General features: G+C 41.1%; 1 protein-coding gene across 7 annotated transcripts in view; it reads left to right on the top strand.

The window, feature by feature from the left end:
* The window catches only part of LOC306982279 (engulfment and cell motility protein 2), an 85,295-nt gene that overhangs the window by 48,914 nt on the left and 21,205 nt on the right, over positions 1-15,176 (top strand). For 3 of the 7 annotated variants that reach the window (XM_079582166.1, XM_079582169.1, XM_079582170.1), the window contains exons 1-6: positions 3,956-4,095; positions 8,547-8,618; positions 8,889-8,985; positions 10,714-10,754; positions 13,918-13,990; positions 14,082-14,132. The exons of 1 other annotated variant lie outside the window; for it this stretch is intronic. In XM_079582166.1, coding sequence (XP_079438292.1) covers positions 8,908-8,985; positions 10,714-10,754; positions 13,918-13,990; positions 14,082-14,132 — 243 coding nt within the window. In that variant the 5' untranslated portion in view covers positions 3,956-4,095; positions 8,547-8,618; positions 8,889-8,907. Of the gene's footprint in view, positions 1-3,955; positions 4,096-4,185; positions 4,227-8,546; positions 8,619-8,888; positions 8,986-10,713; positions 10,755-13,917; positions 13,991-14,081; positions 14,133-15,176 lie in introns of those variants that run through there. 3 more of the 7 variants (XM_079582168.1, XM_079582171.1, XM_079582167.1) reach the window with 3 other exon arrangements.

The following is a 15,176-nucleotide window of genomic DNA, read 5'->3' as shown; positions in this document are numbered from 1 at the left end:
CTGCTACTTCTACATCAACCCAAACTCCAGGACCTTTTAAAGTTAATATACTACCTCAGTTGCCACTGTTTTAGAGGAATACTTTTATTTTCCCTTTCTGTTAATAAGAAAGCATTATTTACTACTATTCACAAATGTACTCCTTGACGTCCCAGTGGTTCAGAATACTTCAATTTTCCACCTCTGCTTTTAAGATAATGCAACACTGTAATTGAAGTTACCCTACTCCATTTGATAGAGTGGTGTTTTTCTTTTTCTTTTTTATATCATTGGAAGCCATCGGATGCAATCTGTTATTCAGGTCTTCAAAAAAAAATGTGCGATTGGGTGTGGGTCGGATTTAGCGTCATCTATTCTCTACTGCCGTTCTTTTTGCCTTAAACCACCACTGTCAAATGTTTTTTTCTGTATTTGTTGTCATTATCCTCCTCATTTTACCGCCACCTTTTTAAAGTTGATGTCATTTTTGTTGTCATTTTGTTTTGTGTTTCCTAAAATCTCTACAGCCGATTCTCGAGCCGCACAATTTGATTACAGTTATGTGCTTTTAGATTTTGCTTCATGTTTTGAAATGCAGATTCAGTTCAGTCACATTTTTTAAAAAAGTTTTCCAGGAGCATTGGCATTTGGGAGAATTTTGAAATATTGGCCAAAATGTTTCTTTACATACTGATATTAAAGCCATGGTGCGTAACATTTCACTCAATAAGGAGCGGGACATCACCAGCTCGTCTCCGAGAAGATGCTTTTCTTTTGGCATTGATACAGACGGCATCTCTGGAATCGCCCATATATGGTCATGTTTGAAAACAGTTAAGGGGGAAAACAATTTAGAAAAAATCGAAGCTTTCTCTAATTATTCAAAAAGTACTTTAACAAATGCTGAATTACGAATATAGTTTTCTACTAAATAAAGATACAAAGACATGGAGAGGAGCAAAGTGGTTCAACAGCCCATAAATACATAAAAAACGGAGAATGCTAACATAATGCTACATGTTAGGATTAGGCTAATGCTAACGGTACAATGGACTGTATTTGTATGTGATAAATAAGTTCATATTCCACCAGAAAATGGCTAAAAGAGTGAAAAATTGAGTTTCCCTAAAGATTCTATTTCCCCCCTCGGCGAAGCCACGCCCCCTTCTATGACGTGGCTTCGCCGAGGGGGTAAATAGAATCTTTAGAGAAACACCATTTTCCACTCTTTTAGCCATTTTCTGGTGGAATATCAACTTATTTATCACATACAAATACAGTCAAGCCTAAATCGGGCCCCAATGGATATTTTCTCACAGAAGATTGTTCCGTAGAAGTGAAAAAACGGCAGTTGTAGCTAGTGCTAGCTAACCGTTAGCATTAGCCCGATGCCAACATGTAGCATCATGTTAGCATTCTCCGTTTTTTTAATGTATTTATGGGCTGTTGAACCACTTTGCTCCTCCCCATGTCTTTGTATCTTTATTTAGTAGAAAACTATGTTCATAATTCAGCGATTGTTGAAGTAGTTTTTGAATAATTAGAGATTTTTCTTAATTGTTTTCCCCCTTAACTGTTTTCAAACATGACCATATATGGGCGACTCCAGAGATGCCGTCTGTATCTATCTATGTTTGGAGCTTTACAGTTGCTGTCTTAACCTAGCAACATTTGACCCGGAATGTTCCGCAATGTGGCTTTAAGTAAGTTGATATAATAAACAAACCTCATTGCAATACTAAGATTTCTCGCCCGATATTTGCTCTAAGGCTTGATGCTGTACTACTAACACTCGAGGGGCCTTGTAGTGGGATAGCATTGAGAATGACATTTAGATGGGTATAGTAAATGTTTTATGGACCATTTCCTACCTCTTACTCCACAGTTTGCGTATCTGAAGTCGGAACAGAGTTGTTGTTTTTTTGTTTTGTTTTGATGTCGTGACACCACAAATGTGCGTTAGATCAAAGTTACATGTTGCAATCTTGTGAAATGGATCACTCCTGGAACATCTCATGCTTACACCAAATCAAGCAAAACATTATGACCACACACCTCATGCCCCCTGAACCATTTGAGACTGCGTTGTCATCTTGGAATATACACGCGCCATCAGGGAAGAGGTTATCCATTTATTAGGCCAGTCCGTGTCTAACAGGATCCACAATCCTAGTTCATGCTCGCCAGGTGGTCACTATGTGTTCCTTGATTTTGTGAATGCGTCCATGTAATAATGTCTTTGAGTTGTTTTTGTTTTGTCATCGATGCAGTGAGTCGTGTGTGTGTGTGTGTCACTCAAAACCCCCAGTCAGTGTAATGTTGATCAAACTACGTCAGAATGCGTTTCCCATAAACTGGTTTTGGGAGTGTCTGCGGAGTTACCCAATGCATCAGCAAAACAGCTTTCACTTCCATGATCTGAGATGGGTCGCGTCTGTTTTGTACATACACATTTACTGTCCGGGAAAAAAAACTATTTTTCGATGTGGAGCATGAGTCGTGACGTGGAGCTGTGTGCTCAGATACCCCTGTTGTGTGTGTGTGTGTGTGTGTGTTGTGCGGGTGTGTGTGTGTGCGGGTGTGTGTGTGTGTGTTACTGTACAGTTGTCTGCTCCGGTCACCAGCAGACGCCCCAGTGTTACTATAGCTGACTGACAAGCTGTGGATACTTCTATGTACACATTGAGTATTGTGTAAAATAAACTGTGCTGTGACTGTATTGCTACATATGGTATTTATTTCATGCATGTTCATAATAAGATGGAGGATTGTTTGTACAGTTTCCCATTAGCCTGAAGTAACCTATAAGTGCTGCTAAATCACACATGGAACACAAATACAGGAACTCTCATAAAAGGAGCCTAAAGTCACAATCTCAGGCTCCCTCAGTGTTTACAGGAGATGTTTCAAACTAGAGAATCTAGATACAACCTCAGAGGAACTGATCTTCTACAGAAACCTATGGCGCACAGTAATACTAAGAGGAGGTGTTTATCAAAGGCGTTGATCTATGGAACGGTTTATCTATTCAACTTAAGGGCTCCAAAACTATTAAAGTATTTAAGAAAATGTATAAGTTAAACATGATAGAGAAGTATAGAACACTTGAATGAAGACCATTAGAAGAGAAGTCGATCGAGGAAACATAGCATCATTTCTGATTGTTGAAGTTTAAGTTTTGTGCTTAAGTGTTTCCATCGTTGGTATTAGAGAAAGTGTATAATGTGTCTCTTTGGACAGAGTCACAGTTGTAAAAGGGGTTTAGGCAGAATAAGTCTTGGCTTCAGCCTAAACCCCTTTTGGTCAGGCATCATTTAGATTAAATTCTTCATGTATGTGGTTTCTTATTGTATAATGTCTAAGATCTTTGGAAAACATGTGACATGTGATTTAAATGTTCATAATGACCGAAGAAAATAAATTAACTAAAGTAACCGGTCCCATGATGATCCTTTTGCATAAGGATCATCATGGGACCAAGTCGGGGGTTGCCAAAGTGGGGTTTGGGACTCTCTGGAGGGGTTGCAACTTGCAAGACAAGGAGGTGGGGTCCCACAGATTTCAGGATAATATCTATTTTTGTAACTTTTATTCTAAAACTATGTTTTAGCTAAATTAAGTTAATGGAGCCAAATATCAAAATACAGAGTCAAAGTAAATATTCATCAACCATAACCAGATTTTAAATGTTTTGCACTTGAAATGATTTTAAATGCTCATCATATTTTACAGTGAAGGGGTCTGCTGTTATGGGGCCCCCTGCACTGTTCAACACAATGGTTCAACACGAATAATTCTGTTATCAGTATCAGGCCAATACTTGAGCTGATGTTTGACTTTGTCCTGTGCAACCACCTGTGGCTGAGGCCAAAATGAGGATCGATGGAGAATTTATGAAAGAAATGAATGTTTCTTCGCCAGAGAGGAGTGACTTCCTCCATCACTAGAGCTAAAACTGTATGGTTTGAGTTTGGGAGACTGGGCGCCAAGGCCCACCAGTGCTGTCTGACATTAGCAGTGTCCCGCCTACAAGGCGTGGATTCCGGTGTCCTTTTCCAAAACTACTCCTCATCGGAGAGAGGGATCCGAGAGCATCATCGATGGCCCAGCTCCAGGGTAAGTACCGGATTCAGATTGTTATCACCGCTTCACTGGTCTCCCGTTCACCCACACACGGTGCTCGGAGAGGAGGAGGCAGCGGGATCCATATCCCGAGGACAGACGGCTGGAGACGGCTGCGTTCCGCGGTAATGGTGGAGGAGACGCTGGCTCTGGATGAATAACAATAGCCGTCTTTCGAGAAATATCTCAAGGGAAAAGAGTCCGAGCTACTGCATGTCCGTTTTCTTCACTGGCAAAAGCTGGAGGCATCGCCGCTGCTGTGCGCCGTGTCGATCATATCGCTGTCATTACGGACATATAGGCAGTGATTCATCCGAGCACAAGGCTCACATTGAGGCGATACGGCTGCAGCCCGAGCCCCTCTTCCGAGAGCCCCAGTCTCCGAGCCAGAGCCTACGAGCGAGGCCTGGGGGTGCTGTCTGCTCTAAAACTTACATCACAGTGGGCCATGGAGCAAATCAGTGTTTTTGGTAAAGAGATAACGGAGTTGTCAGAGGGGAGGTTTGATCATGCAAAGTTATGTGAGCTCCTGGCTCTGTCGGACAGGCTCGCAGACCAAACTGTTGCGTTAACGTTATACGTGTAAGTGAAGCGATTTAAACAAATAGTTAGAAATCAAATCAGATGTCTGAGACCAAATACATGTCATAAAACAGAAAACAGATGACCTTTTTGTTTTTTATTGGGAGAAATCTTCTCCAATGTGACCAAATGGCGCCCCGCTGCGTTCATCTGACGCTAGCGGCCGGAACAGCGTTAGCCTTTTGGAAAACTTTGGCACAAAACAGACGATTATATTTTATTACCAATAAAAAATACGCACTCAAAAGAACGCGTTTGATAAAATGTATAATAAAAGTACATTTCGCTATTAAAGGAGGGTTTATTTGACGCCACTGTTTTGCAATAACTGAAGTTAAAACATGTGTGGTTTCTTTGAAGCTGTAGTTTCTTAGCAGCTGTTGCTACGTTACCAGCAGCTCAGCGCCATCAGCTTCAAAAAGGGGGGAGAAAAACTCAAATCCGACAAAAAGGTGTTCGTTTCGACTCAAGGCGCACAAAACCGAGCTCAGCAGACCAGCACACATTTAAATGAATAATGTTCCACCCCAGTGCCCTTCTACATTTATTTATTTTGCACCAAAAAGGCTTATATGAACATTCAAGTTCCATTTTGCATTTTGCACTGAAGGCGTCTGACAGTTAAAGTGCACCTTTCACCAAAACATAGCAGCAAAGATGTGATTCAAGAACAACACATTTAAGACACAAAGGATATTTGTTAATACAATATTTACTTCACTGGTGTAAAACTACGCCAACTATCCATTGAGCAAACTGAGTTGAAATAAAGAGGAAAAAACCTGAAAACCTTCAATTTTAAAGGGGGGGTGTTATGCAAAATGGACTTTTTCAAGCTTTACATCATGTTATTATGTCACTCCCTCATTAAAACATGCCTGAAGTGTTGCCTTGGCACATTCACGTATTTTTGAGTAATCCGGAAAAACTCTGATGGCGGCCATTTTAGGGATAGGTTTGCCCGAGTCCTCCTCGGAACGCCCCCACCTCCTGGAGACGCCTCCGAGCTTTCGTCACCAGCCGAGTAACCAATCACTGTTCCTAAGCAGAAGCCCCTCCCCACTGATGCCACAGACAGCGTGTGGAGGGGGCGTGTCGGAAAGGCTCAGAGGTTCTTAAAGAGACAGAGGCCTATTTCAAGACATTCTCTACAGCCATTTTGAGAGAGCAATTTTATACAAGGCAGTTATTCTAATTTACTGCATTTACAGACCAACAGAAGGTTTGGTCATCATTGTAGTGAGCTATAGGCTGGTGCTATGTGATTGAAAAAAGCATAATACGCCCTCTTTAAGCACACTTCTCAAAATGCAAACGTCTTCCTATTTTACTGGAAAAAATGTAATGGTAAATGTACAACACATTTAGATTTGTGTCATCATCAACAACCTAAGATACCTGTTGCATCCCATAATACTAGACCAATGGGGATTTTAAAATGTTCACATAAAAACATTTGGACTTATTCACCAGTAGTGACCCGGCAGCAGCTTGTTCCACAGCTCTTTTCTCCACTTTAATTTAAATTAAAATTACTTTAGCAACTATAGATTACCTTTTGTAATTGAACAGATGAAAACATATTCATGAAATGTCCGAAATTAGATAGAATCTGTTGTATCACGTAGCAGTGAAGGCAGGATTAGAGACTGCTGTTTTAATGCTCTGAGATGTGGAGGTGGTGCGCTGTAAGTTAAGCAGATGGTGGGTGAATTAAAACACATAACTCTTTACTTTTCCACTGGATTTGAGCATTTCTGCCACGCCGTGCTCTATCTTTGCCTCTCCTCCGCATCTCCTGCTCTCACACCAACTGACTTCATGCGATCTTTTACTAAGTCACATCTTCCGCAATCTCTTCTCTGGGCTTCCCCTATAGGCCTGTTCCTGGTAGAGGTCGACCGATAATATTTTTAGCTGATTTTTAAAAATGTATTTTCTTGTTTAAATCCCTGGGCTGGACGTTCTGTATGGAGTTTGCATGTTCTCCGCATATCTGCATAGGTTTCCCTTGGGTGCTCTACCAATAAAATGTACTACGGGTTTCCCTCTGGGGACTGGAAATTAGATTCTGATAATCTCAGAGAAACTTTCCTGGTTAGAATTTTTAGGGCAAATAAATAAACAGACCATCACGCCCACCAAAACATCAAATATGCACAAATCCTCCCAGATGATCTTACAGCGACCGCACGGAAGCACAAGCCAACAGTGCTCTTACTTCATTTTAGTTTATCTAAAAGGTGTAAGTGCATACTCTTTACACCAACCTCTTTAGAGCCGAGGGGCTTCAAGTTTATTAAAGGAATAGGCCACCGTTTTTACATACTGAGATGTGTTCTTACCTTAGCTTTGACGAGTTCTTTAGGACCTGTCTGATCTTCCCCCGTGCCTTCAGTCACGTAAACACAGCACAGACGGCGTTAGCATTTAGCCTCTCCCTCTCTCCTCTATAGCTCCAAAACTGATAGATAGAAGATAGAAGATAGAAGCTACCAAGCTCTTCCACGTTTTCCCTATTTAAATATGGTTACGTGAAGTGTTCCACTACAAAGTATAATTACACAAAATTAAACAATGTGGATTTTCTAAGCGGATAAAAGGGGGAACTATATTGTAAGGTGTAATAATACCAGGAGTAATTTGGCATCCGCACAGTAAAGTGAAGATCACTGCGCAGATTTCGAACTACTCCTGGTATTATTACGCCTTACAATATAGTCCCCCCTTTTATCCGCTTAGAAAATCCACATTGTTTAATTTTGTGTAATTATACTTTGTAGTGGAACACTTCACGTAACCATATTTAAATAGGGAAAACGTGGAAGAGCTTGGTAGCTTCTATCTTGACCTGTTTTGGAGCTATAGAGGAGAGGGGGAGAGGCTAAATGCTAACGCCGTCTGCGCTGTGTTTACGTGACTGAAGGCACGGGTGAAGATCAGACAGGTCCTAAAGAACTCGTCAAAGCTAAGGTAAGAAAATATCTCAGTATGTAAAAACGGTGGCCTACTCCTTTAAGCGGTTTGAGAGCTGATAGATCAGTTAAAATAATATTCCAAAGACTTAAAGGTACCCTTTAAAATGATCATGTCACATATTCATGAGTCATTCTTTTAAACAAACACTGAGTCACAAGAACCGGAGGAGTTTATGAATGTCGGTGTTTAGATTGAAGCTAAAGGCTAATGTTAATCAAATGATAGCAAGTGTTGAAATAGCGGCATAGTATGAACTAAATTGCTCAAAGCCCCCCCTTCCCCCCAAATAAAGTCAGGGTTGGGATCAATCTCACAGTCTCGTGGTTGGGAGCCCGGCACTCTGCCTATGGAGCTAAACGTGCAGAGATAGATTAATGTTTCAAACCGCTCTGCGCTCGTGTATTTGCCAAAAGTGGAGTTGTGGCTTTACAGGTCAGGCGATATTTATTGAATCATTTTGTACTCAGGGTTCTCTCGACTATTTATTTATTTTTTAAACCATTTTACTGGCCGTACTGTTTGACATGACATTCGTTCCCAAACTCTATCCTCTCCCTTCGCAAACAAAGAGAACAGAAACATCTTCTTTCTTCCGCCGCGTCATAAATTTGAATAAACCTGCCATAAGCCGACGCAAACTCATGCAGTGGATACTTGGCCGAGCGTTGCACAAATGTTCCGGGCCAGCAGCATAAGGGTGTGGGTGGTCCTGATCCACGGAGGCAGCGTGATACAGCGCACATGATGTTCGAGGGCCACATTACCTAAACTGACTTTTTCTCTTCCTTTTCGAACATGTTTGCCTGTATTTCAAGACTCGTATCATGAAATAGCAAAGGTTAGGAATGTCCAGAAGTGTAATAGAGTGTGTCTTGTGTTGACAGGGGAGCCGACATATTGGTTTGTGCCGAGGAGAGGAGCAGCGTGACTGACCCCATTTGTGAACACCGAGTCAGGTAGGATTTCTGCTTTACCATTTGTGCGATACTGCGTTCATGTGAAAGTGGGTTCAGGAAGTATTCACACGCCTGCGTTTATTCTTTTGATTTATGCTCAGGTCTGACACTGAAAACAGAATGCTAGGTTGATAGTAAATACACCTGATTAAATAATGCGTGTGATTTCATGCCGCACTCGCTGCTACATAATGACAGAAGGAATATTAAGAGGCCTGAAAACTCACTGTACCCACTGTGTTCTGTACACTCATCTGATCTGTTTTGCAGGGCAGGAGTGAGCACAGCCATGCCGCCTCCATCAGACATTGTGAAGGTGGCTATTGAGTGGCCCGGTGCGAATGCTCAGCTCATTGAGTTGGATCAGGTTGGTAAATACTGCATTATTGCAAGAAGACGTTATGTAACAAAAAAAAAGAAAATCTATATGCGGTGGATGAAGTTCAAACCAATCCACAGAATGGAGAGGAAAAAGGATTCACATGTGATACATAGGTGTATAGATACAGACAGTATCTTTGGAAAAGTCCATATACGGTCAGGTTTGAAGCAGCCAGAAGGGGGGAAATTAACTTTCTCCCATTTCTTTAAAGGAATAGGCCACCGTTTCTACATACTGAGATATGTTCTTACCTTAGCTTTGACGAGTTCTTTAGGACCTGTCTGATCTTCACCCGTGCCTTCAGTCACGTAAACACAGCGCAGACGGCGTTAGCATTTAGCCTCTCCCCCTCTCCTCTATAGCTCCAAAACAGGTCAAGATAGAAGCTACCAAGCTCTTCCACGTTTTCCCTATTTAAATATGATTACGTGAAGTGTTACACTACAAAGTTTAATTACACAAAATTAAACAATGTGGATTTTCTAAGCGGATAAAAGGGGGGACTATAATGTAAGGCGTAGTAATACCAGGAGTAGTTTGGCATCTGCACAGTAAAGTGAAGATTACTGCGTGGATTTCGAACTACTCCTGGTATTATTACGCCTTACAATATAGTTCCCTCTTTTATCCGCTTAGAAAATCCACATTGTTTAATTTTGTGTAATTATACTTAGTAGTGTAACACTTCACGTAACCATATTTAAATAGGGAAAACGTGGAAGAGCTTGGTAGCTCCTATCTTGACCTGTTTTGGAGCTATAGAGGAGAGGGGGAGAGGCTAAATGCTAACGCCGTCTGCGCTGTGTTTACGTGACTGAAGGCACGGGTGAAGATCAGACAGGTCCTAAAGAACTCGTCAAAGCTAAGGTAAGAACATATCTCAGTATGTAAAAACGGTGGCCTATTCCTTTAATGAAAGCTGAATTAAGAATATATGTCTTTACTGAGTAAAGATCAGAGTTATGGAGAGGAGCAAAGTGGTTCAACAGCCCATACATATAGAAGAAACGGACAATGCTAACCGTGAAGTAACGTTAGCTTCATGCTGCATATGCTAACATTAGCAACTAGTGCCATTTTTCGCTTCTACTGAACAATTTGCTGGGAATAAAAACATCCATTTGGACCCATTTGGCTTGATTTTATTTGTGTGTGATAAATGTATCTATAGTCAGAAAATGGTTCAAAAGAGTGAAAAATGTTGATTCCCACGAGAGGTTTCATTCCCCTCGGTTAGGCCACGCCCCATTGTATGACGTCGTCTGTATCTAGGCTGCAGCTCGAAATTTGTCGGAAACAATTTGAGCAGTCAGAAATTACTGCGGCCGTACAATTTTCAGTTGTCGAAAAATATGTAAAAAATCACACTGAAGATTCTTTAAAACCCCATGCCTGATTTTTTGTTTTTCCTAGCAGTAAGTGTAATGAAGTTAGAGTTTTAGCCTTCAGTATGTTGTAAAAGCAGGCATTTGTGGGACATCTCTGTCAGCACAAAAGAACTCTGGTGTAAAGTGATGGCACTTTTCAATCACACACATCAAGGTCTAGAACCAATGGAGTGGCTCGTGACGCTACCACTTCTGCTGTTGCAACCACTTTCTTTTTGTCATATAATTGTGTATCAATGTGAGCAATATCACCTCTGTGGTGCCTCATATTCAATAACGTGCAACAGGTATTTTAATTCAACATATTCTCACTTCTCTTTTTCAGAAAAGAGCGCTGTCCTCAATAATACGTGAAGTATGTGATGGGTAAGTCTCGGTCTGTCCTTCATTATTTTTTTTATTCTGGATTAGAGTAGAGCTGCACACTATGGCTGTCAAATCACACATTTCAAGGGACTGCAACAATTTAAAAAGCACAACACCAAAACTCAAGGTTTCAACCTCAACAAACATCTTCTGAATTTTACACAATAAATGATTGTTGAGCATTGTGGCATTTTGAAGTTTCTACCAAGCTACATAATACAGTATGAGAGAGAAGAGAGAGACGAAGCCAGTTCAGCACAATTCCATTCATTTGATAGAAACAAACACTGTCATTAAATTGTGTCAAAACAAGCATCAATAATGAATGAAAAATACAAAACCTGAACACATTTTGATATGTTACGCAGCCCCAATGTGAATCAGTGATTACCCACATCAATGTATTTTTTAATTTTTTTAAGTATTGTAAGTTTTCTATTTCTTTATGGATAAAGCCACTGTTTTTGTTGACATACCAGTTTAAAGGATTTTTCATATTATGTTAAAGGGGGGGTATTTTGCAAAATCGACTTTTTCAAGCTTTACATCATGTTATTATGTCATTCCCTCATTAAAAACATGCCTGAAGTGTTGCCTTGGCACATTCACGTATTTTTGAGTAATCTGTAAAAACTCTGATGGCGGCCATTTTAGGGATAGGTTTGCCTGAGTCCTCCTAGGAACGCCCCCACCTCCTGGAGACGCCTCCGAGCTTTCGTCACCAGCCGAGTAACCAACCACTGCTCCTCAGCAGAACCCCCTCCCCACTGATGCCACAGACAGCGTGTGGAGGGGGCGTGTCGGAAAGGGTCAGAGGTTCTTAAAGAGACAGAGGCCTATTTCAAGACATTCACTACAGCCATTTTGAGAGAGCAATTTTATACAAGGCAGTTATTCTAATTTACTGCATTTACAGACCAACAGAAGGTTTGGTCATCATTGTAGTGTAATATAGACTGGTGCTATGTGAGTGAAAAAAGCATAACACCCCCTCTTTAAGTCTTTAAACAACAGCTATTACAGAGGAAACATAGTGTAAAAATGTCTCTTAATAAATCATGTTTAGGATGAGATCACCAATCCCTTTGAAAGCAAAACGTGAAATTATTGTGAAGTACAAAACTGAAAAAAAAATGTGTTGCCTGTGCTATTTTAAATGTCGTCCCTAGACTACGAGAAAAGCGCATTGTGAGAAAACAGCCTTTGAATGTTTCCATATAACTCTATAGAGGAATAAGTCAACAGCTTACTGTGCAGTACAGTTCATAAGCCGATGATGAAAAAACAGTATTTTGCCTGCAGTGTCTCCAGCTCGCACATAAAAGCGGTGCATATCTTCACACATTTCACCTGTTTGTCACATTGGGCCCTGGCGGTGCGGCCATCTGCGCTGCTGCTTCACACTTCAGGGATGGCACGCTATAGCACTGCAGCCCGATACCGCTCTGTGTTTGTTTTTTTGTTTTTGTTTTTTTACTGTACAGTTCTGACCGACCTTATTTTGTATTATTGCCTCTGTTTACCATGGAGGAAAACAAAATACTGCATCGTAAGTGCTCGCTCAAGCGAACGCCCACTGAATCACTCTCCTCCCCAAGCTGTGAACACTGTTGGAGGCACAAGATCTAAATGAGGGGTTTCTGACTGATGTTGCTACTACTGCCTGGGGGTCATTTACTGAGCCAGGTGCTAAATTGCGAGTAGTACTTAAAATTAGCAACCTGATTTACTATTAGAAACTGTGCGTATTATTAGTGCCGCAATTGTGATATGAGTCTGCGCAAAACTGTGCAGATGTCCACAGTCAATGATGATCAAACTAATATTATTATAGCAAATCAATCCTCTTGGCTTTAAAGGAATAGGCCACCGTTTTTACATACAGAGATATGTTCTTACTTTAGCTTTGACGAGTTCTTTAGGACCTGTCTGATCTTCACCCGTGCCTTCAGTCACGTAAACACAGCGCAGACGGCGTTAGCATTTAGCCTCTCCCTCTCTCCACTATAGCCCCAAAACAGGTCAAGATAGAAGCTACCAAGCTCTTCCACGTTTTCCCTATTTAAATATGGTTACGTGAAGTGTTACACTACAAAGTATAATTACACAAAATTAAACAATGTGGATTTTCTAAGCGGATAAAAGGGGGAACTATATTGTAAGGTGTAATAATACCAGGAGTAATTTGGCATCCGCACAGTAAAGTGAAGATTACTGCGCAGTAAAGTGAAGATTACTGCACAGTAAAGTGAAGATTACTGCGCAGATTTCGAACTACTCCTGGTATTATTCCACCTTACAATATAGTTCCCCCTTTTATCCGCTTAGAAAATCCACATTGTTTAATTTTGTGTAATTATACTTTGTAGTGTAACACTTCACGTAACCATATTTAAATAGGGAAAACGTGGAAGAGCTTGGTAGCTTCTATCTTGACCTGTTTTGGAGCTATAGAGGAGAGAGGGAGAGGCTAAATGCTAACGCCGTCTGTGCTGTGTTTACGTGACTGAAGGCACGGGTGAAGATCAGACAGGTCCTAAAGAACTCGTCAAAGCTAAGGTAAGAACTCAGTATGTAAAAACGGTGGCCTATTCCTTTAAAGAAATAGCCTGTAGATACTGCCTGATTTGTGTCTGTTGTCTTATTTAATCATGTACGTGCCCAAAAAACCCCTGCAGATCCAGATCCAGCAGGAATACATGTTTATATACCATTTAGCTGATAAATTTTGACGTCATCTCTATATCAAAGCCGACGCTAAGACGTAGTTGGTCAGTCGTCTGTAATTTATATTAGCATTCTTCTATCGCGTTAATTGACTTTATCGTTCTCTATTCTGTTTTTCCATGTTTCACTTTGTGCCCTTGAACACAACGCACTCTTCGTGTCCAATTCACAACCGGAAAGGCTTTTTTCCCCCACAGCTCATAAAGGCAGCATTAGATTCCACTGTTCTGTCGGCAAAAGCAAACAAACTGGTGGATTACTGAAATGGTGGATAAGACTTATCCGTGTTTGTTTGGTTTGAGAGTCACAAAGTATAGATGAAAAAATTCTGTTCTATTGTTTGTGTTCGATTTCTGAATAAAGCTGTTCCAATGTTTTGTGTTTTTTGCTGCTTTCATAATAAAAGTGAATAGAGCTGTATTGTCTGTGCCAACAGTTGGTCTCTGTCCGGGTCGGAGCAGTTTGCCTTGCGTTACGCTGATGGCCCTCAGCTCTACATCACTGAACAGGTCGGGAGGCGTTTCTCTTTAAGGGTTTTGTTTGGGGACAGGAGTGCGTCAAATGAAGTGGCTCTGAATGTTTTTCTATCTTATGTTTCAGACTCGCGGAGATATCAAGAATGGGACTATTCTCCGGTTAGCGATTTCTCCCGTGAGTAGAGACGAACGCACTTTTTGTGTTAGAAAAACATCTGCAAGAAATGGGCCGACAGTCGTGTGCTCAATTTGGAAAAGTTGACATGGCGTGAAGAGATCGAAGTACTTCTCGCTGTACGTTCGGCTTACATACATTTCCCCTTTTCAGCATTATAAAAGGTAATAATAAGTTACCGCACATACTGAGATATGTTCTTACCTTAGCTTTGACGAGTTCTTTAGGACCTGTCTGGTCTTCACCCGTGCCTTCAGTCACGTAAACACAGCGCAGACGGCGTTAGCATTTAGCCTCTCCCTCTCTCCTCTATAGCTCCAAAACAGATCAAGATAGAAGCTACCAAGCTCTTCCACGTTTTCCCTATTTAAATATGGTTACGTGAAGTGTTACACTACAAAGTATAATTACACAAAATTAAACAATGTGGATTTTCTAAGCCAGGGGAGTCCAAACTTTTTTCCTGTGGGGCCGCATACTGAAGCGTACACAGGGTGAAGGGCCATAGATCGGTGGTTAGTGACGCAAAACCTTTGACTAGCAGAGGTTTAAATTGCGCCCCACACCTTTATTTCTGCTCAAAACCTTCATGCCAGCTCTGTCTCACAGTAAAAGATTAGTTGTTTGGTTAGAATTGTGTAGAATTATTACATTTCAAATAAAAAGGACTATCTCTGATGATGTGTCCCGATTCAGCAAGAAGGCAGAGGGCCACCAAAAATTGGTCTGAGGGCCGCATTTGGCCCCCGGGCCGCACTTTGGACACCCCTGTGCTAAGCGGATAAAAGGGGGGACTATATTGTGAGGCGTAATAATACCAGGAGTAGTTCGAAATCCGCGCAGTAATCTTCACTTGACTGTGCGGATGCCAAACTTTCAAGGTTCATGTGGTCAGACACTAGCGATGTTGAAATCTTTACCTTTTACATGTTTCTGCTGGCCGTCATCAGAAGTATCACCGCCGTGCGTGAAAGTTATACTAGTAACACAAGTAGACACAATGAACGTTACTAAGCTTATTGTTAACTTTGTCATTTGATCTCT

Source organism: Gobius niger, assembly GCF_951799975.1.
Source record: "Gobius niger genome assembly, chromosome: 24".
In the NCBI taxonomy this organism is placed as follows: Eukaryota; Metazoa; Chordata; class Actinopteri; order Gobiiformes; family Gobiidae; genus Gobius; species Gobius niger.
Note: the sequence above shows the minus strand (reverse complement) of the source record. Positions and strands in the feature narration are given on the sequence as shown.